This window comes from Megascapheus bottae, chromosome 37, assembly GCF_031878675.1.
Source record: "Megascapheus bottae isolate mThoBot1 chromosome 37, mThoBot2.hap1, whole genome shotgun sequence".
Taxonomy (NCBI): domain Eukaryota; kingdom Metazoa; phylum Chordata; class Mammalia; order Rodentia; family Geomyidae; genus Megascapheus; species Megascapheus bottae.
The window spans coordinates 917,417-940,391 of NC_143545.1; the positions used below are offsets into that span (position 1 = coordinate 917,417).

The window sequence follows — 22,975 nt, forward strand, 5'->3', positions numbered from 1 at the left end:
ATACTCTATCTAAATAACTCTTTCCTACCCCACCTTCCACTGACCCCCTGCTGCTCAGGATACAGAGGGCCTAAATAGGTATCGTTAACTGGGTGAGTTATGGCACCACACAATATGCAGATTCAAACTATGTGCACTTCTTGCAAACTTTAGGTTGAGTTAGGTTCCTCAACCATCTCCAGGTCTCTCTGCTTTTGCATCCGTAAAACAGAAATAACACCAGCATCAACATGTACGGCATTCCCATGGCGAGAGCACCAGTGAGGTTGTTTGAGAACAAATCTATCTCGTCTGTCTTGGTGGGCTTGCTTGACTCTCAGGGTATGAAATCCAGAAGAGAGTAAAGGAATGTAAAAACCAACATTTTAGGAACTTCTTCACAACAACTGAGAAGCATCACTGCCGCTTGCTCGTCCGCATGTTGGGTGAGAAGCAGTACTTCCAGGGAGTTCTGAAGTGTACGGCGTTCTTAAACCACTGCCCTGGAGGAGCTGTTCCTTAGGTGGTACTCGATGTGTCTCACTCATGATAAAATCTGACACCTTACCCCACATACCCCACATAATTAAAAGGAATTATATCTATTTCCTTTTCAGAAACTTAGCCATTTATCTCGGCAATATATTGCTCTCACCTGCTGAGGATGCTGGATGGGTTGGGAAGACGGAGCCCCTGCCAAGCTACTGGAGGATGGCTGGCTCTGGCTCTGTCCCTGTGCCTAAAGGCAAGAAACAGACATGACACATAAGAGCAAAACTTAAGGCAAGGGTATACAGATCAGGTTTTCTGCAATACCTGCTTAAGCTCGAGATGTCTGCTTAACCGAAGCGAAACATTACTTTGAGTAAGAGCACCTGGGGCACTTTCCTGGCATGGCTCTGGGAGGCAAGTCCAGATCAAGATCATGGAACCTATTAACCCCATCCTGTTTTGGACATCAGCTAGTAGTTTAAACTTTAGCTTGTCAGATCCATGATAAAATCATTACAACAGTTTTACTAAACTATGAATGGAAAAAAAAAAAAAAGGATAAAGGGGATTTGAGGATGCCCTTGGTTCTTTTTGCTATGTCTTGTTAGTACCTCAGGAATTACTTTTTCGTTTTGTAGTCAAAAACAGCCAACCAGGCAGCACTTGGCTTCCCGACAGGGCACAGCTGTCAGCCGGGGCACTCGTGACAGCATCTAGAGCTGTTGCTGTCCCGGAGTCACCACCGGAGGCGGCGTCGGCATCTGCTAAACGCCTGGCAGGCAGAGGCCAGGACCAGGATCACCACCACCCACAACTACCCAACCGGCCCTCAACAGAGCTGAGTCTCGGGACCGTGGACCGGAGGCTCCCGAGCTCAAGGCAGGGATTACAAGGACAGAGAAAGGGCCGGACAGACATTTACAAAGAGGAAATCGATGAGAGGTCCGATTCAATGTGGAGGAGGGGAGGCTCTGGATCACATTTGCAGCAGCCTAAGTCCTCTAATTGGCACTTGAAATTTTGCTTTGGAAAGCTTAAAGAATGGCTGGAGAGCACAGCGGGCCCTGAGTCTACAGAATGCCCAGGGAGTCAAGTTTCAGCATCTTTTCGCTTCTGATACTTGGTGTACATTGCTGAAGTTGTGTGTGCCTTTGTTGGAGAGAATGGGAAGAAAGCAGGAAAAACACACACTACTTTATAAGAAAGAATATATGGAAAATTCAAATGACATTCAACTGTCTACTCTCTCGTGTAGCCTCCATATATAATTGATACACGTCAAAGGAACACACGAAATGTCAACGCTGACCTCTTTGGCCCTGGGCGTCTTACTCTGGACTTTCTTTGCATCGTGAGCACGTATGCTTACACACAACTGAAACTGGAGAAAGCATGGCTGACCTCACAATATCCTAAATTCTTCAAGCAAAAAAAAATAAAAATAGCCAAATGCTTGGTGCCTCCCGCCTGTCATCCTAGCTACTCAGAAGGCGGAGATCTGAGGATTATGGTTCAAAGCCAGCCCAAATAACCACTCAGAACTGGCGCTTGGCTCAAAGTGGCAGAGTATTAGCCTTGAGCTGAAGAGCTTAGGGACAGCATCTAGGCCCAGAGTTCAAGATCCACAACCAACAAAATAAAAATAAAAATATACTCATTCTAACTTAATTACTGAAATCAGAATCAGCCCTAATTTTCTGGGTTAATTATCTAGGCATTTAAAACATAGTAACTTGTTTTCAAGCTATTTCAAAACGGCATTCATTTGTTAATATGTCCAGCTCGTAACATGTATTCTTTTACTATCTCTTACATCCTCTACACAAATGAAAAATCTGTACTCTTAACTAGTATCCTAAAAAGTTTTCACTTTTCCACTTCCTTTTTATAGTTACTTTTTTTTTATTTCATGTTTTTTCTATAAAATTTTTTTAGAGAGTATTTTACTTTAGTACAACCTTATAGATGACCAATGTTCAATCAGCCTTTCATTACAGACAACTGTGCTGTCAAAACTAATTGGAAATTCCATTTATAGGGGGGACAGTGGTCATGGATAATGGTGACTAACTCGAGCAGGCAAATCAGGCAGCCTCTGCCTCCATAATTTGTTCTTTAAAAAGAAAGTTCTAACCTCCAAAAGATAGAGAAACTATTAAAAAATTATTCTTCTGAAGACAATTCAGGGAAACGAGGGTAGGAATATGGAGTGCAAGGGCTCACGACAGGGTAGTGATGGCAGAAGTTCTCCTATAACCTGTGGGTGGGGTGCAGATCCTCCTGAGGAAACCGAGGCAGGAAAGACCTGCTGCGATGTGGCTCCTTGGGGGAAACAGAAGAAAAGTGGGGGCTCCTGGAACGCTGTCTGAGGCGTCAGACGGATAAAGGACAGTGAGACGTCAGAGCCCGGATGTGCAGCAGTCCCTCCGGTGGGGGGAGGTGACTGGAAATCACTGGGGTCTGAAGAAGTGATTTGGGAAGAGTCACTGGAATATTCTGGGCTTCCTATCAGCCAGTTCTGTCCACTAGGCTCTTCCACAGAAATGGTCAGCTCAGGGACACGGTGGCTTCGCTGCTCAGTCACAGGCTGCCAGTGGCTGTGCAATCCAACCGACTGCGAAGACCCTTCTTCCTGACCCGAGTCCACTGCAACCTGGAAATCTTGGTAAACACGCTGAGGCAAAATGCCACCTCCTTCTGACAAGGAGCTTGCTGCTTGGGTGTGAAATTCAAATACACAGCTGCTTCTGCCCTCGCTGCTCTGGGTCAGCACAGCTGGTGCAGAGTGAGGAATAAAGACAGGGTGGAATTTCAGACAGGCAGCATCGCTACTGGTGGGTGCAGAAGTACTAGACAGGGGCGAGGCTGAACTCAACGCAGACTCTAACCTCAAACTCTGAAGGTGTCCTACCAGGAAAGCCTGTCCGGGAGGAAATTCCAAGACAGAACTTGGGGCAGGGCCCCCTTGCACTGGCTTCTGTTCAGGAGTCTGCTTCGTAGAAGTGGAAAGCACTGGTGAGCTGTACGAAATGCCCTCATACAGCTCTGCCACCTGGGCCTGGTAGTGGACCCCGGCTAGATACACGGTGTCCTGAGGAATGAAGTAGTGGGCGTCCTCTGGAAGAACCAGGCCCGGTCTAGGGTCACTGTACACCGGTGGTGGCTCGAAGGCGGGAAGGACCTGTAACTCACACAGCTCTCCAGGGACTCTGCTGGCTGCGGTACCCAGCATGACCACAGCCTCTGGCGTCCAGTGAGGCGGGCTGCCCCCCGGTGGAAGGAGCGTCTGGCCAGCCGTCCTCAGCAGGGGCTGGAAGTGGCGAGTTTGGGCTTCCAGGAAGGAGGTACTCTTGCGCCGCTGGGAAATGGCTACTTTCGGTGGACAGGTGGGAGGTGGTGAAAAAGAAACTGGACGTTCATGAATAGTTGGGAACAATATCTGAGATTCTGGGTATGTTGGGGTCCCCCCACACGGATGCGCCATGGACTGAGGCTGTATCAACACGAATAAGACAAGTAATTCATACACTCATATGAGAAAGTACAACAGACATGCACAACTGGACAGTTCTGTGTAACCCTGTGAACTGGTTACACCAACGCTCACGAAGAAGTAACGAGGCTTTTGGAAATTATGTGCAAAATCAGAAACCCATTAAATACATCCAGGGCCAATAAATCAGTCTGTGGGATTCTTTGCATCAGATAAGAACTGCTTTTCTGCAACTTTCCTGACTTGAAGACTAAACTTCTTACGTGCTTATTCTAGTTGACTTAAAATTATTTACTGTCTGCTCTTAAAGCTTTTAAAAGATAATGATCAATAAAAGGTAATAAGCCCAATGTTTTTTACTGTGCTGCTTCCTTACTCTACATTCTTACTACCCTGAGCTGTTAAAAAAAGTATTTTTCATTAACTGATAAAGTGTCTTCTAAACAGAAATCAGGGGGGCCGGAAGTGGGGCTCAAGTGGTAGAGCACTTGCCTAGCAAACTCTGGCCTGGAATTCAAACCCCAACACTAGAAATCTCAGGAGATTTTTGGTAGACTGTAAAAGACAAATGAGCCAGTAGGGAGGGACGCCCCTCCCTGTCGCCCCAGCATTCTAGAGGCTGAGGCAGGGGGATTTTTGAGCGCCAGGCTAGCCTGGGATACATAGCTACACTCGGCCTCAAAATTAGCCAAAAAGAACAGAAAGGTAATTTCTCTTCCTATCTTAAACTTGACATTTTATTACTATGGGAAAAACAAAAGAGCTTTGCTACTATGTGAAACAGGTTTCAAATGTCAATTACCAGAAATCTACTTTTCCGACCAATATTAGGGTTGAAGGCCACGATAGCAAGTGTCTACAACAGGTGAAATGGTTAATAAAAAGATCGGCCCGTTTGATTGACAAGTACTTTGCTTCTAGGAACAACTATAATAATGCACTACCATGACTCCTTTTAAGGAGAGTGGATTAGAGAAGACTCCTGCCACGTAAACAAAGTGGCTCGGTCAAAATAGCTTTAAAAAAATAAGATTTTGATTTCAAATCAATGTTCATTTTACTGCTGTTTATTCAAGGTGTGCCCTAAATCCACATAACATTATATATAGTCAAACATACTAAATTTTGTCTGAAGACTGGGATTGCTAGTTGGGATTATTAATTTATTCTGTCTGGAAAAGCAGTAGCAAGGTCCCACAGAACTTAAGGCAATTAAAAGAAAATCACAGACTTTAACGGAGCCCAAAGAAAGTCACACATACTAAATAAAAATTGAGAGTCAAGGCCCCATCCTTCTCAATGAGAAAAAAAATATACCCTATGAGGAAACATTTTGTAACTCCTAGTTTGAAGTATTAGTTTACATGAATGATTACATTCAAGTCAACTTTCACTGTTCAACTCTTCTTTTTACTATGATAAAAAGTGGACTCAGGCAAGAAAGCCCGTGATACTCTTAGCTCTATTTAATCACAGAAAAAGCCAGAAATGGCGTTGTAGCTCAAGTGCTCGCCTTGATCAAAAAAGAGCCCAGGGACAGTACCTAGGCCCAGAGTTTAAGCCCCAGGACTAGGTGGGGAGGTAGGTATGTTGGGGGGATTCATCCAGCTTCAATAATACTCCCTAAGGATAAACTAAGGGCCCGGGAGTGTGGCCTAGTGGTAGTGTTTGCCTAGCATGCACAAAGCCCTGGGTTCGATGTCTTGGAACCACATACACACAGAAGGCCGGAATGGCACTATGGTTCAACTGGTAGAGTGCTAGCCTTGAGAAAGCTCAAAGACAGTGCCCAGGCCCTGAGTTCAAGCCCTGGCATTGGCAATCAATCAATCAATCAACTAAGGAGGAAACCAAAACATTTGGGTAAAGTTTTTAAATTTTGCTTATGCCAATAATCATTGTACATTAAGCAATATAAATACTTTGGCAAAAAGCATTATCAGCGGACAATCAGAATATATAGTAAGAGCTAAATTTTATTGGGTATATAATGTGATGGTCAAAGGCCACCAAAAGCCTATACGCAATCTTTTTTACTACCTCCTTGATTTTTAAGAATGTTATTACAAAAATACTTCCTATAGGAACAATTTATTCTAAAACCCACAACCAAGTTTCATAGTTTGGTTTTGCTCTGAATTCGTCTGCTGGTGCCTGGATGTATTTACAGGAGTCAGTGAGGTACATACAGTACTGCCAGGGAGGGTGGGCAGGCTGGAGCGGCGAGGCTTGCGCTGGGAGGCAGAATGCATGGGCAGGACACTCTCCAGTGCTCTAGAGAGCGTTTCGGCAAAACTCTCCTCAGGGGCAGTCCGAAGGAGGGGAGGTGGTGGGGTGGAAGGAGCCCTGGGTGGGATGCAGGACAGAGAAGGAGCAGCACAAAGATGGGGAGCACAAACCGACATGCTATGGCCACGATGAGGCTAAACAGAAAACAGACAGACATGAAACACAAAACAATCCAACACGCAGTGGGCACAGGGCAGAGTGGACAAGAAGTGTGCCCCACACCCTCGGGTACTTCTCCGCAGAGATGTGACTTGGGAGTGCCTGGCCAGCCCACCACCGTCCTGGCTACCCCCCGGTTCCTCGACACTCGCAAACAGTGCCTGCTTTCTGGAAGAGCGACTACAAGTAGCAGATAGAGAAAATGATGGCGGTCGGTGGACGGTTTCTGTAAACTTAGTAAGATTAAACAGGAATGAATTCTCTTAGATTCAACTACATTATAAGACTGGGAAGATTTATGTAAGAGATTATTTTGCAGGAGCTCTGGAAACTTGAGAAAAGGATTTTTATTTCTATTTTAGAATGCAGAGTAAAAAGAGGTTGGCTCACAATATTTTATTACTCTTGCCAATCTTTTGCTGCAAAGGTAAAAATTATTATCTACTAGGAAAAAGTACAGCATCCTTGCAGAAATTAACAGGACATAGGGAAAAAATTTTTTTTTGATGGTCATGGGACTTGAACTCTGGGCTGGGGTGCTGTTCCTGAGCTCTTCAGCTCAAGGCTACCACCCTACGCTTGAACAGCAGTGCCATTTCCTATATTTTAGTGGGTAACTGGAGATAAAAGAGTTTCAGAGACTCCGATTCTCAGATCTCAACCTCCTGAGTAGCTAGGATAACAGGTGTGAGCCACGGCACCCAGCCAGGAAATATTTTTTACTCTTGCTAAACATCTTCCGTGTTTCCCTGGTATAGCTGAAATTCAACTTAGATTTACAAATCTTAACCTTAACAAGAAAGTGTTTAACACTGCTGGCAAACAGCGGGTCTAAAAGACTGCCTGAGCTGTTTGTTCATTCCCTTTCCTGAAACTGGCCACGAAGAATGCCTTGAGCCACAGTTTGGACTCATCAGTACCAGCTATGGGAGTGTCACCATGATTCTTTGCTCTCATGCTGTTCCCATTTTCCCATCCCTAGTTGCTTTTTCTAATTTTTAAAATGTCAGTTATAATGTTCATATATCATTGTAAGCCTTGGTAAATTCTTTCTAGCATAAGAGCAGAATTACAAACTTGCTTGAGTCTTCAAAATACCTCCACAGAATATTGTCATTAAAAGACAAAAAAAAAGTTCTACCTGCTTTTAGAATACCCCCTAACGGTGGCTATGCCAGTGGCTCTTCCTAAGTGCACATCCCATTTCCTTTTACAAGAGATCCATGGGGGCACAGAAACTGGCTCGGGGTAGAGTGCTCGCCGAGCACGCACAGAGCCCTGAGTGAGATTCCTCCGTACCACACACACAGGAAAACCCAGATGTGGTGCTGAGGCTCAAGTGGAGGGAGAGAGAGGGAGAGGGAGAGGGAGAGGGAGAGGGAGAGGGAGAGGGAGAGGGAGAGGGAGAGGGAGAGGGAGAGAGGGAGAGAGAAGTAGAGAGGGAGGGAGGGAGGGAAGGAGTGGGGGAGAGGGGGAGAGGAGAGAGAGAGAGAGAGAGAGAGAGAGAGAGAGAGAGAGAGAGAGAGAGAGAGAGAGAGAGAGAGAGGCAGAGACACAGAGAGCTATCTATGTTTATAACCCTGTAATGACAGAAGTCAAGAGTAAGAAAAAATAATCTGAAAATCCAGTTTCATGTTTCAGTGGAAAAGAAAAAATCTATAAGAACAAAGATAAGAACTGGTTAAGAGATGTTGACAATATATGTCAAACCACAGAAACAGATCTTCTGTGTAGTCCTCATATAGTAATTTGGCCCTCTGTAGTTCCACCAAAGGTTAAACAGACAGTTGAGAAAAAAATTAGTGAACTAATGAGTTTCTTTGTGTCACTGCAGTCATTCAACTTAAGACCTAACCAAAGGACTGAGCAATTGACTTGAAATAAACAAATATCTTCTATTTCAAGCCCAAAAGACCAGAGTAAGCAAAAGTATTCAAGAGAAAAGATTTTCCTTTTAATATAAAGGAGCAAGAATCCATAGGTTCAGATTAAAAATTTACATTGTGAGGAGAAAAAGAATGGGTCTACGTAAAGACTTCACTACACAAGACAAGTACTAGAAAATGACTGGCTCCTATCGTCTCATCCTGTCTGAGGCTCATCCTTTAGAAGTGAGGCATATTGTTTGATAACCCATCTCTTCAACATTCTCTGATGACAAGAAAACGTGAGTAATAATGTGTACACATACATTTAAACACAGACCACCATAACATAGTTTAAATGACATCTGCAAATTGGCTCCAAAAGTAATCAGTAATAAAACATACCAAATAAAGGGAACAGTAAATGAACATATACCAGGCAGGGAAGGAACTTATGTTCAACACAGACTTTAAAGGCAAAAACACGCATAGCAACTGATGATCAACTCAATACAAGCGCTGAGGGAAATGGTCATACAAAGAAAGGTCCACCACTCTACCGACATGCAACATTCTGGATGGTTCAAAGGGCTTACCTGTGCTTATACGATACGAAATCTTACAGAAAACACTTATTATTTTAATTAATCAGCTTTTAAAGAAAACTCTCTTGGCCCCACCCCCAAACTATCTGCATGTCTAGCTTCTGGTACTTCCAAGTTTCACTGTGAAGTGCCGGTCAAGGGCACTGGTCTACATCCCCCGCCCCGCAGGCAGCTCAGCCGGCCAGCCATCACACGCTGACCTGTGTGGCCCTCTGCAGGAGCTACTCCAGCCCCACAGGTGGCAGCCCCGAGACACAGCCGTCCCTCGGCATCTAAGGGCGGTTATGATGGGGAACCTGCAGGGGCCCAGTTCTCTCACACAAAGTGGTGCAGTATGCCCACAGCACCTACAGACATCTGCCTGTGGACGTCAAAGCCTCTTCACGTTGCTTATAATATTGAATGTACATGCTCTGTCGAAACAGACTTTTCTTTAGCATGATAGTGTTTGAATTTCCCAATGTGGAACCCACCAACACAGCGGGCTGACTGTAGACCACGTCTTTGCATTTGCTACTCAAATGGCAGGCAGAAAGTGAGCGTAGCCCCGTCCCTGCCGCCTCTACTCACCATGCTTGTGGGTGGATACACCCCGAGAGGCTGGGCTTGAGTTTGCGCAGTAGAAGCTGTGTGCCCGGGCGCGGCGCCAGCAGACTGCGCCTGCTCATGCTGGGAACCAAATGACACGGTCTGCTGGCTGCTCACTCGAGATTCCGTGAAGACGGAAGATCCCTGGCCACTGTCAACCGTGCCATCCGCTGAAGGAGGGAGAGAATGAGAGGATGAGAATGGCCAAAACAGAAGCTTACATTTTCCTAACCACTTTATAGTAGGGTTGTTTGGAGATTTGTTTCTTTGCACAAAACTGAATTTTTTTTAAAAAAAGGCAATCTTATTAAGTGTCGGTATGTAAATAGGAAAATCAAAGGAGGAAGAAATTTAAAATTTTTTTTCATGGGGCTGGGAATGGGGCTTAGTGGTGGAGTGCTTGCCTATCATGCACAAGGCCAGGGTAGGATTCTCCAGCATCGCATAACTTTAGAAAAACCCAGAAATGGTTCTGTGGCTTAAGTGGTACAGGGCTGGCCTTAAGCAAAAGCAGGTCAAAGACAGTGTCCATGCCCTGAATTCAAGCCCACAACTGGCCAAAAGTAAGTTAAGTAAGTAAGCAAGCAAACAAGCAAATAAAATAAAATCTTATATCACCTGAAAGGGGGGTAGGAAGGAATATTCTAAGTAAACCTTATCTTAATCCATTCACAGTCTTGCTTAGGGAGACTTGTAGCAGGGGTGTCAAGCAGTTAATTTAATAACTCCTGTTCTCACTAGATTTTAGTCCATTTACCATTGAGCTTTGCTGTAAGTGACAACCTGGGTTAGCTGGAATCAGCTTGTTCATTCTTCATTCATTGCCACTTATTTTAAGAAACTTTAAAAAACAGTAATGCCCAAACACGTACACAACACAGACACGCCAGGCTGTGGGTGCTGCAGTTGTTGGTGTTGGTCCACCTCGGGTTCTTCAGGCTCCACTTGTGTGGACACGGAGGCAGAGGTGGTGGGGGCTGGGGGCACACCAGAGCCCGCGGCGGGGATCTGCTGGGGGCCGGTCTGGGAAGCGCTGGACTGCTGCTCGGCCTGCTGCCGGAGACCATTCTCCTCCTGTCGTCTTTTCTCCTGCTCCTCCCGCACCTGCTGCCGCTGCTCTCGCTTTCTCTTAATCAAGGACACTCTGTCCTTGATAGCTTTAGCCATAGTCTTGTGATCACCTTCACAGACATACCCAGACTCCACCTGCAGAGAGAAACGGGGCATCAGAGAGCAATGAAACCCCCGCCGGCACTGCACAAAGTGGAAGCCCTTCCTCGCAGGACTGGTCTTTCACCACTGCAATGGTCGCTCTGTGTCACCACTTTGCCACCGCCGTTGCCTGGCAGTGCATGGGTTTTTAAAGGTAGGCAAATCCAGTCCTCGTGTGGGAGTTGAACTACACTACTTGAGGGTATGGCTGGGACTGGAAGGCTGGGGCAGAAGGGAAGGGTAACATGGGTCGGGATACACTGTACTCATCATCTGACTTGTCAAACTGAAACCCCTTTGTACAATTATTTGCACCAATGGCTCACGCCAGTCGTCCCAGCTACTCAGGAGGCTGAGATCTGAGGATCTCAGTTTCAAGCCAGCCTGAGCAGGAGAGCCTGAGAGGTGAGACTCTCATCTCCAATGAACCACTAGAAAGCTTGATATGGTGCTGAACTAAAGTGGTACAAAAGCAAAAACAAAATCACACCTCAGGGAACAGCACCTCGGCCTTGGGTTCAAGCCACAGGACTGGTACACACATTCCCCCAAATTCAAACAGTGAAAAAAACAAACTATCAATTTAAAAACAAGCCAGGGCCAGGAATGGTGGCTCAAACCTGTACTCCCAAACCACCTATGAGGGAGAACTCAAGGAATTACGGTTCAGTTCAAGGTCAGCTCCAACCAAGGGGCCTTAGCCCGAAGTGGGCGTGGTGGTACATGCCTATTTAGAATCCCAGCTCCAGGGGAGCCCCCTGGGTGCTGTGCTCCCATCCTCCCCGAGGACACGGAGAAGCACAAACAGGAGGCCTGCAGCTCCGGTTAGCTAGGGAACAAAACCAGACCCCCACCACAAAAACAAACAGTGCCAGCGCCAGTGGCTCAAGCCTGAAATCCTAGCGAGTCATGAGCTGAGACCTGAGAGTCCCAGCCCAAAGCCAGTGTGGGCAGCAAAGCCGGTGCAACTCTTACCTCCAACTAACCAGCACAAAGCCTGCAGTGGAACCGTGGCTCAAGTGGTAGAGCACAAAAGCACAGGAACAGTGCCCAGACCTGGGTTCAATCCCCATGACAGGCATGCATACGCACACAGACAAGAGACAGAGACAGACAGACAGACAGACAGACAGACAGACAGACACACACACACACACACACACACACACACGCAGTTTCTTTTAACCTGACCCTAATAAGCAACTACTTTTGAATGATCCTTATAAATCACAAGAGATATTCTATGATTAGTAGCCTAACTGGCAATTTCAGGCACATTAGCAAACCTAACTTTCCTGTTAGAAAAGTGATCTTTTACATATACTAAAGGGTAGGGTATACCGAAGACTACTAATAATCTGGAAAACTCCTTTCAAAGTAAAAAAAGTTTGTAGTGTCACATTATCTTATAAGGCTTCTATAATGATGAATCAGAGATTAGCTGATATCTAGTAACTTTTAAGCTGGGAATGGTGGCACAGGCCTGCAATTTTGGACCACCAGAGAGTCTGAGGAAGGAGAATTCTGAGCTCAAAGCCAGCCCGGGCCACACATAAAAACCAGGTCTCAAACTACTCCAAAAGCAGCACACAAACACCGCAACTTTCCTTGTGACTGAAGAGTTATGCCTGCCTCATTGACTCTAAAAACAACTTCACAATGCTTTCTTTCTTTCTTTTTTTTTGGGGGGGGGGGGCAGTCCTGGGGCTTGAACTCAGACAATGAACACTGTCCTTAGGCTTTCTCAAGGCCTAATGTTCTGCCACTTGAGCCACAGCACCTCTTTGGGCTTTTTTCTATGTATGTGGTACCGAGGAATGCAACTCTGGTCTTCTTGCATGATAGGCAAGCACTCTACCACTAGGCCACACTCCCAGCCCCACAATGAGTTCTAACTCTCTTGTCCACCCCAGTTTTGTTTTTTTGTTTTTTTTTTTTAAGCCAGTCCTGGGCTTGAGCTCAGGACCTGAGCACTGTCCTTGGTCTTTCTCAAGTCTAGAGCTCTACCACTTGAGTCTCAGCACCACTTCCAGCTAGCTTTTTTCTATGTATGTGGTACCAAGGAATTGAACCCGGGTCTTTGTGCATGCTAGGCAAGCACTCTACCACCAAGCCAAACTCCCAGCCCCACACCCCACAGATTTTAAGAGGACCAAAGAACCCAATGCCAACACTAATCAAGACACTACAAAGAAGAGAGCTATTCCTCAAATATAACTTTTGGGACCAACACTTCACGCCGAGACATAACTGATGTCGTCACCTCACAATCTGCTTTAGGCCTAGAAGCATCAATATATATAAATGTATATATAAAGGCATAAATATTAATATATATAAACTGTAAAATGGTTGATGAGGGTCAACTTACCATTTCTTGAGCAACATCTTCTGGCACATCTCTCTCCAAGTCAAAGGAAAATTCGATTGCTTCATTGTCTTTGTACTTTCCCTTTAGTTTCTTGATATCTTCAATACGCAGCCATAACTTAATAGCTATCTTTTCTCCATCATCTTCTTCAGCTAATTCTACCCGCACCCCTGTTTCCTCCTGGAAGAAGGCATGGTTCAAAAGATCTTTGATGGAATATCTTCCAAAGAGAGAAAAAAGAAACACAGTATCAGTATGGTCTGAAAAGGTCATTTTCTTTCTTTCTTTGAGAAAGGGTCTCACTATGCAGCCCAGTGTGGTCTCAAACTCCTGGGCTCCAGTGATTCTCCTGCCTCAGCCTCTCAAGTGCTATCACTACAGGCATACATCATGGCACCGTGAACAAAGACCTTGCAAATGTATCTGGCCGTTGACTGTATAAGAAAGACTGTGAAATAAAAATAAGGAAAAGTTTGTAATTCATTTGTCGAGACATTAGTCTATGTGAACAGGATTAGTCATCCTCCTAAGTTACACAATGTCAAATCCACTTTATGAATAAGAGGTAATGGTAACAATTTTAAAATCAAATGATACAATCTTATTAGGGTTGTGGCAAGGGATGCATAAAATATCAAAGCATCAAAGTACCACTTAACCTTTTATATAGAATTTTATAACTAGCAACAACAACCAATACCCAATCAGTTATCTCCTCGTCATTATGAAATAAAGGCTCAGAAAAGTTAAAGAGCCTCACTCATATTTTTAAAGTTGTAACTGATGTAGTCAAAAGTAGACATGAAAAGAAGGTACTGGCAAGCATAAGATATAGTGGGAAGAAAATCTACAAAGCAAACTTTTCCCTAAGTTCATACCAGCTCCTGCAGTGCTCTTTATTTTGTGGACAAGGCAAGCAGAATGCAGATTGGATAACACCTTTCTTTAGACAAAACAGTTTCAAAATACCATCCAGAAAACAATTGAGTAATATATTCTAAGTCCCCCAAACAAATATTCCTTTGTTTGCAGTGAAAGGAATTTTTTAAGTTTTAAGGGCGGAGTGTATATAAAAACAGAAACTCAAACTACTTAGTGAAGTGTTGTTGCCATCATGGTATTAAGATCTTCCAAATAACCAAGTCATGAAAAGAACATGAGACTAGAGACATGAAGATAGCAGTTCTTTCATTCGCTTGAGATACCTGATGGCTCTCATTTTTCAGGAGTAGATTATACTCAATTTACAATTTCTATTTGTATTAGGCTGGATACTTTTTCTTTTTTGGCCAAAGTAGGGATGGAGAAGGCAGATTATTTTTCAAAACCAGATCTTGGACCCTTGCCCTGCCTAACGGGCAATGAGTCAGCTATATGGCAGATCAGATACTGGCCACTCCTCTGAGAAACTCCTCTGTGCGTGCCAACGTCTACGCCAGATCTCCTCCTAAGCCTTGGGTGAAGTCTTCTCTTTTTACTCAAAGGAATTCTGATGTTTTGCTCTTCTTCAGGTCTGGAGTAAGAACAGGAAACCAAGACCTGTAAAGGAGCTCTCACTGAAGCTTCATTTAAGGTGGTCCTGGCTTACTTAAACCCCATGAAGCCACACTTTTGTAATTACAAGGGCTCTCATGATGGGAAAAAGCCTACTTTAAAAAAAATACTACAGGGTGTAAAGAGGAAAACCAAACACAAGGAATCAATACACTTCAGAAGGAATACTAGACTCAGAAGGGAATTTTTGTTTAAGCAACAATAACAGGTCAAAACACCAGACAACTCACCTTTCATCTTTGTTTTGTCTTATGCAACCTTCAATGATTTCTTTCACTTCAGGAATTGCTACTTTGTCAAAACTGGCTGGCTTCACTCCCTGAAAACCACAATATTAGGCATAAACACATAATATGATAACAAGGAATCTTGGAACTTTGCTTTTCCATTTCCAATTAAGGTCTTCTAGCTGTTTTTTATTTTATTTTATTTTTGCCAGTCCTGGGACTTGAACTCGGGCCTGGAGCACTGTCCTTGGGCTTTTCCTCAAGGCTAGCACTCTACCACTTGAACCACAGCTCCACTTCCGGCTTTTTTTTAATGTATGTGATACCAAGGAATGGAACCTAGCTGGGTCTTGGTGCATGCAAGGCAAGCACTCTACCACTAGGCCAAAGCCCTGGCTCCCTAGCTGGTTTTTGTTTTTGTTTTTTTCTGAATTGACAACACAGCTTACCATTTCAGGGTCAGAGAATGAGAGTGGTAATTTAGCTTCTCAGAAAGAAGAAACACTTTGATAGGGGTCACTCACGCCCCTATGTGGCAAAGAGAAAACCATGGCGTTCTTTAGATAAAGGAAGTTATTAGGTAAGAGAAAGCCACAAGTCCTAACCTGTCCTAAAATGTCTTGCTCAGCGGGCACTGGGGGCTCACACCAGCCACCCTAGCTCCTCCGCAGGCCACACTCTCAATCTGGTTACATTATTCTTAGGACGGGAAGGCTAGGGGTTGGACCTGGCTTACCAGGATGACTGACCCAAATTGCCGTGTGCACATGAAGCATCAAATGTGAAGTGATGTTATATTTGACTCACACAAAAGGTAAGCACTGAAATTAATCTTAAGGAAAAATTACCACTATTTACTATAATACTATCTAGGAACATCATAGTAATCATTTAGAATCTTCACGAAGTACAAATTCTTTGACCCTAAAACTTCCAGCAATGTGCCAGGCACTGGTGGGCCACACCTGTCATCCTGCTACTCAAGAGGCTGGCATTTGTGGATCATAGTTCAAAGCAAACACAGGCAGGAGAGTCCATGAGACTATTACCTCCAATAAACTACTCAGAAAAGGCCAGAAGTGAAGCTGTGGCTCAAAGCAATGGAGTACTAGTCTTGAGCAAAACCTGAGTTCAAGCCCCAGGACTAACTTCCACAAAAAAAACTTCCAGCAACCGATGGAAATGTAAAAACCATGTAGGAACAAAAGACTAGCATCTGGGAGTGAGTAGTAGTCTCATTAATTAAAAAATCCTGGGGCTGGGAGTGGGGCCTACGAAGACCCGGGTTCGATTCCTCGGTACCACATACATAGAAAAAGGCTGGAAGTGGTGCTGTGGCTCAAGTGGTAGAGCTCTAGCCTTGAGAAAGCCCAAGGACAGTGCTCAGGCCCTGAGCTCAAAGCCCAGAACTGGAAAAATTAAAAAGAAAAAATCCTATCTAGTGATACATGGATTAAAATAGAAAACCAATTTAGTACAGTCTTGTTCTGATTCCCATCCAGTGAACCATGGATTAAAATAGAAAGGCCACACTCCTAATTCCCACCTAGCGCTATGCTGATTATGGATTCAGGACTCTGAGAATGACAACAAATACTGTGCCTGTTGTTTTCCTTAATCTTATTTTTCCAAATCCAGCTGTTCACCCAAATTGTCCATGTCCTCACGTGACCATGATGGAAGCAATAAAATGAAACGCACAGTAGGCAGGCCGAGCTGCCTGCCAGCCACAGACTCCATACACAGCACAGGCTGACTGCACGGAACAGTGGCCAGCAAGAACATAAAATTTTATGAGGAAGAACGTGCTTTCTCACACCACACACACTGCAGGGCAACAAGTTTGACTTGGGTTCTGTTCCACTCTGGGAGAGGCACATTGTGAAGAGGAAGGAGCCAGCAACCCAAGATGTGAGTTCACTGTGAGCTGGACAAGCTGCAGTCATCTTGCCTGTGCTTCACAGCTCCTGTTTAGCACATTCATAGAAACTGCAACCAAATATCCTATCTAGGGTGAAAGTTCTTTCAGCTAAATTTGCCAGCCCAAGGACACTCTGGATTTCAAGTCATATAATTATATGTAAAAAAATTCTCTATCTTCATCATCCTATCAAGTATATATTAAAAAAATCCTCAAGAAAGGGCTACCTTATTCTTATGTATGTAACTGTAACCCCTTCATGTATATCACCTTTACAGTAACAATTTTAGGGCTGGGAGTGTGGCCTAGTGGTAGAGTGCTTGCCTAGCATGCATGAAGACCCAGGTTCGATTCTTCGGTACCACATACATAGAAAAAGCCAGAAGTGGTGCTGAGGCTCAAGTGGTAGAGCTCTAGCCTTGAGAAAGTCCAAGGACAGTGTTTAGGCCCTGAGTTCAAGCACTAGAACTAGTTTTAAAAAAAAAAAAAAGAAAGAAAAGGAAAGGAAAGAAAAAAAAAAAGAAACCTGTTTTGTTTTTCCACTAATCTAACAGCTGACACTATACTGCTTATTACTGCCTGATTGAAAACTAGAAAATGAACAAAATATGGATTACAAGGATAGTAGTAGGGCAGAATGATCAAGAGTAAGGCAGGGTGTTTAAGGTGAGCCTGGATCCAACATAAGCAAGACACTGTCTCAACAAAACAAAACAAAACACACCCAAATCATCATGACTAAATGCCTAGAAGACATTTCTTAAACAAGAATGTATAAATTGTGTACAAACAGACAATCAAGTACAGTATAAGACAGGCACTGAAGCGACCTGAAGAAAAGTTACTTGGGACATAGAACAGAAACCTGTTTAAGGTAAAAAATTTTTTAAACATACTCATGATAATCACGGGCTTCAAAGTAATAACAAAATGAGGGCCAGGAGTTTAGCCTAGTGGTAGAGTGCTTGTGTAGCATGCACGAACACCCGGATTTGATTGCTCCGTATCACATACAAGAGCCAGAAATGGTGCTGTGGCTCAAGTGGTAGAGCTCTAGCCTTGAGAAAGCCCAAGAGCCCAAGGACAGTGCCCACGCCTGAGTTCAAGGCCCAGGACTGGCAAAAAAAAAAAAAAAGTAATACCAAAATGAGTTGATAAAAACATCACGTTACTTTGATATATCTGAGCAAAGATGAAGGTCAAGTTCAAGAACCCTACACTTTCTAGGTTCCACTCCTCTCTCTACTTCTTCTAACTTAGCCACACTGGGCTTCCTGTAGCCACTAAAAGCAAATCATTACCCGCTTTTCTGAATAAAGTGGAAAACACAAAACCAGAAAGAGCTCTTAACTCACTCACTTAAGGAAGGGCACACAGCTCTGTCATGGACTCCTCCTGGGCTCTTATGTTCTCCTCCTGCCTTTCTAATTCACAGGGTCCCTGGGGTGCCTTGGTATGTTTATCAGACATACATTCCCTTACTTGACTAACAAAATCCATGCACACGCACTTCAGAAACTGACTTCTTTGCAAGTCATAACACCAATTCTCTGGTTTAACCTCCTGGCTTCTGCTTCTTAACAGCTTCATTTCAAATGCGTTAGGATAAGAATTAAACCAAGTTCAGTCAATCAAAGTATCTCTCTGTCTCCCCTTCTTTCCTTGCCCTTCTCCCTCCAGGGTCTCTGTGAAGCTCAGGCTGGCCTCACACTCACAATCTAGCAGGCTTACAACAGTATCACATCCATTAGTCATCAAACCCTTCCTAACCACGAGAATTGAAAAACACCTTTTTCTCCTTCCCCTCCCCCCAAAAGACATTCTAAAGTTAACTATTTCAGTACTTTGACTAAAACGCTTTACACATAGCATCAAAAGGCAAGTACCAACACACCCTTTACATAGACCAGAAATTCTTACCTACCTCATTTACACAATCTTTTTGAGAGCAACAGCAGCAATGAGAATTTACGATGACAAATACGGGACAAAAGTCTTTCTTTGTGAAATCCATCAGGAAAAGACTATAAATAGATTTCCAGCTCAAGATAAGTAAGGGAAAGTAAAAATCAATAGAGTAGCTTAGCCTACAGCAGATGGAAGGCAAAGAGCAGAGTCAAATGGAAGCCTGGGCCCTTGTTTAATGGCAGCCATGCTTTCCCCCCTCGTCTGCAGGCTTGCTCTTGTCAGGCTACGGGTCTGGATGGGCTCCGAGGATGGACGCTCCACTCAGAAAGGCAGGGAGGCAGGGATATCATTCCTCTCCTGCTCCCCGTGACTACTCTGATTCCTGCACAAGCAAAATAAGGATTTTCTCTGCTCAGAGCTCCACCCACTGCTTCTCAGGGCTCTGCCTCCTGGACATCAGGGCCTCCCTCCAGGCCTGCCTGGACGGGTCACTGGACATACACTCATGAAAACATTGCCCACATCCTGATCAGGTTGAAACTATGGGCTGGGGTTTTAAAGTGGGGATCAAATCCAATCAAGCGTAATTTCAGAACACATAACCAAAAGAGCACTGGACGGTCCTTATAATACTCCGGTTCAGTTCTCGGTTCCCTCTATGATATACTAATTAGTATGAGCTGAACCAATTTCAGACTTATGTAAAACTGCCTTTTACTCTCTCATAGTGTATTTCTATACTAAAATGCTAAGAAAATTCTGCTTCCTTTACTTTCTAAGAAAAACCTTCACCTGCATAAACATAGTTTAGTTTCCCAGGTAAATCCCATGGACCCAGTGCCTCTTGAGTCACGTACCCTTTTGTTCAGATCGGATCGCTCTGCCCAGGCTGGCCCACGACCATGACTCTCCCTGTCTGCCTGAGTTGCTGGGGTTACAGGCACAGGCTGTGAGGCCTCTCCTCCACTTCTCTCTGTGTGGTCCAGAACAGAACCCTCACTCATTCCTGGATGTTTCTTCTCCCATAACATGTAAGAACTACCATGACTGTCTTCTTGAAATGATAAATGCTGAAAACAGCTGGCAAACATTCTGCTATTGGTATTCTTCTTACTTTTCCAATAGCCAAACATCGCTGTCCAGGAAAATAAGATTTATACTGATTTGCTACCTCTCAAGGTCCCAGTGCAGGTGTGGGGAGGGTGGATACATGCAGCAGTGGTCATCACTGGAGAATAGGTTGACAATGACCTGTACAACCTGCAGGGGGGTGGGGGGAAAACTGGAAGAGAACGAGGGAAGGGGTGACCATGTCTAAAAATAAATGTGCTCTCTTTACCTGACTTACAAAAACTGGAACATCTCTGTACGTTACCTTTATAATAATAAACAAAACCACTACGTGTGACCACCAAATCCCAATACCCTCTTCATTTAAGTCTGAACCAATTTTAAGACGAGCCTCCCTTGTTTTGATTGCCGTTTTGTTTTCTTTTTGCCAGACCAGGGCCTGGGTGCTGTCCCCGAGCCTCTCTGTGCTCAAGGCTAGCGCTCTATCACTTGAGCCGCAGCACCACTTCCAGCTTTTTCTGTGTATGTGATATAGAGGAATCAGACCCAGGGCTTCATGCATGCTAGGCGAGCACTCTACCACTAAGCCACCTTCCTAGCCCTCCCTCACTTCTTTCTATGACTCCACACTGGTTGGCTCAACCAGCTGACACTTAACTGTTATTTCCAGTCATCTGACATCACATTACTTGTAAATGATTATTGCAACGTCTACAAGGCAGACAGGAATACAGGTTTAGAAAGAACTTGAATAGGAATTTCAATGAGACAATTGTGGCCCATGTAGAAGTTAGAATCCATTTACTCAACTGGTGATTACTAAATGGGTGTTGGGCATCTGACTATTCAACACTGCATCACCCTCTCAACTCAGAATACCGTCAATGGGTTCTAATTGCTGATACGGCAATCACAAGCATCAGAGTTCCTGGTGAGTCATCCAGTGTTGTTTCTAGCCTGTGTTTCTGTGCTTCTTAATGTTCTTAACATGGCATGCAAGGCCTCACACTCCAGGTCTCCCTCCATCTCTACCTCTCAAATAGTCCAAATTAGTTACCTGGTCACTGAACCCTTTTCACTATTCTTATTTCCAAATCACCAGAACATTTCAGCGTGTCCAGTCAAACTGGTCACCTGGTGAGTGAATACTTTTATTTCCACTGACAATACTCCCCCCCCCCCCCAGTCCTGGGCCTTGAATCCAGGCCCTGAGCACTGACCTTGAGCTTTCTAGAGGCTAGAACTCTATGACTTGAGCCACAGCACCACTTCCGGCTTTTTTCTATGTATATGGTTCTGAGGAACTGAACCCGGGTCTTAGAGCATGCTAGGCAAGCACTCTACCTCTAGGCCACACTCTTGGCCCTGACAATACTCTTTCTATGGTCAAACAGATGCACATTAACACTCACAAAACACTTTATTCTGCCCCACTACTTTTAGCCAGTGTAATATGCAGGTATACCTTATGTTACAAAACAGTCCACCATAGAAGGCAGTGAGTACAAAGAGTCTGTGAATCTTTTAATACTTAGCATATGAATGATTTCCAAGACATCAAGGGAGCACAGCTGGAATATAAAATGCAACATAAAAAACAGCTTTCGGGGCTGGGAGTTTAGCCTAGTGGTAGAGTGCTTGCCCAGCATGCACGAAAACCCAGGTTCAATTCCCAGGTACCACACACAGAGAAAAGTTGGAAGTGGTGCTGTGGCTCAAGTGAGAGAAAACTTGAGAAAACTCCAAGGATAATGGTCAGGCCCTGAGATCAAGCCCAGGACTGGCAAAAACAAAAAACAAACAAACAAAAAAACAGCTTTCTACGTTATTCTCTTAAGTTTTTATTCTATGGCCCGATAAATTAGAGACCAAAATTTGGGACTGATAAAATCAGGTGTTCTGAAGAATTCTAAAGAACATCACACTTGTTCTATACCATTTAGATGACTGGAAATGGTACCCAAACTGTTCCCTTTAACCTTACTGAAATCACAGTAAGGTAATGCCTCTGCCTCTGAGTCATACTCCAGCCACAACAGGGTGACACAGTGTATCTGAAAACAGTGTGCATGCACACACATACACACATGTGCACACACACACACACACACACACACACACAGGGCTTCCTTTTTTGATCCAGTTTCTTTTTTCTGATCCAATTTATTAGACAGCTACAAGAGCAAAATTTATCCAAGAATGAACCATTTTTGCTAATTCTAACTGCTAATAAATAGAAAGGTTCCCTGAATTTTCAAATACTATCCAATCAGGATTATCTCACTTCTTTTCTTTAAACAAGTATAAAAATGACAATCTGTTACATAAGAACAACAAGGAATTGTACCCTAAAGACTTTAATCCAGTCCCACCCCCACCAGAAGGTTCAATCCTTGCATTCCAAAGGTGAATCAAATCAGTAGCAAAGTCAAATTACACAAACAAAGTAATTAAAATCCCCATTATTTTTAACTTGGCTGTTATGGGGCTGGATGTAGCCAGATTCTTACTGACACGAACCATTAGTTTACAGGAATCTGAACATACTTCACGATCCCACTGAAAAACAAGCCGATTCAAGCACCCTGCCTAATTGAGCTAACCCTATCAAAGGGAATGAGCTTGTCCAGGATGCCCACGGCTCATTACCCTGCATGCATCAGGGCTGGTGTCCCTCCCACTGCTCTAGCATAATGAGCTACGCCGTTTGCACTGCACTTGTTACTCTCTTAATAGCAGACATGGCTGTGCTAGGTACACCTCTATCCAATTTGGACCTTCCTCCGGTCACACACCTTCAAGGTCACTAGGCCAAGGTGACAAGGATAGAATGCAGCCATGCAGTTTCTCTGTGTGACATGCAGACCATTCATTTTACATGTTTGGCAACCCTGCTTTTACTTATGTCACCCATATTCCCTGTTTATCTTCAGAATTTTCCTTATAAAAATGAAGAACAAAGGATAAAAGTGTAATGGTAGTGTCTTAAAATCTCTTGATTTCTGGCTCTATCACCTTTCTAGCGGGTTCTTATGCAAATATCACTCAAAGGAACAGAAGGAAAGATAACACGATTTCACTAATAAACATACCCTCCTAACAGTGGCGATTTCCACCAACAAGAATTAGTGAGTAGCCAGGATCTAGTGGTTCAACACCTGGAACCCTCGCTACTCAGGAGGCCAGGACCTCAGAATCTGTACTGAAAGCCAGCCCGGCAGCAGAGTCTGTGAGACACCAG

At 44.1% G+C, this 22,975-nt stretch overlaps 2 protein-coding genes across 2 annotated transcripts in view; both read right to left on the minus strand.

The window, feature by feature from the left end:
• Wnk1 (WNK lysine deficient protein kinase 1) overlaps positions 1-22,975 on the minus strand; it is an 83,022-nt gene that overhangs the window by 27,334 nt on the left and 32,713 nt on the right. Inside the window, exons 5-9 of the mRNA XM_090325303.1 lie at positions 14,838-14,926; positions 13,054-13,273; positions 10,343-10,676; positions 9,453-9,640; positions 635-718 (exon numbers count right to left, since the gene is read on the minus strand). Coding sequence (XP_090181429.1) covers positions 635-718; positions 9,453-9,640; positions 10,343-10,676; positions 13,054-13,273; positions 14,838-14,926 — 915 coding nt within the window. The remainder of the gene's footprint in view (positions 1-634; positions 719-9,452; positions 9,641-10,342; positions 10,677-13,053; positions 13,274-14,837; positions 14,927-22,975) is intronic.
• Positions 2,167-4,316, minus strand: LOC150041945 (uncharacterized). Its single transcript, XM_090325302.1, has one exon. The coding sequence runs from the start codon at positions 3,953-3,955 to the stop codon at positions 2,654-2,656; it is 1,302 nt and encodes a 433-aa protein (XP_090181428.1). The 5' UTR covers positions 3,956-4,316; the 3' UTR covers positions 2,167-2,653.

Excerpts from the sequence above, each read along its gene's own strand:
- LOC150041945 (XM_090325302.1), bottom strand. The coding sequence starts at position 3,955 with ATGGCGCATCCGTGTGGGGGGACCCCAACATACCCAGAATCTCAGATA.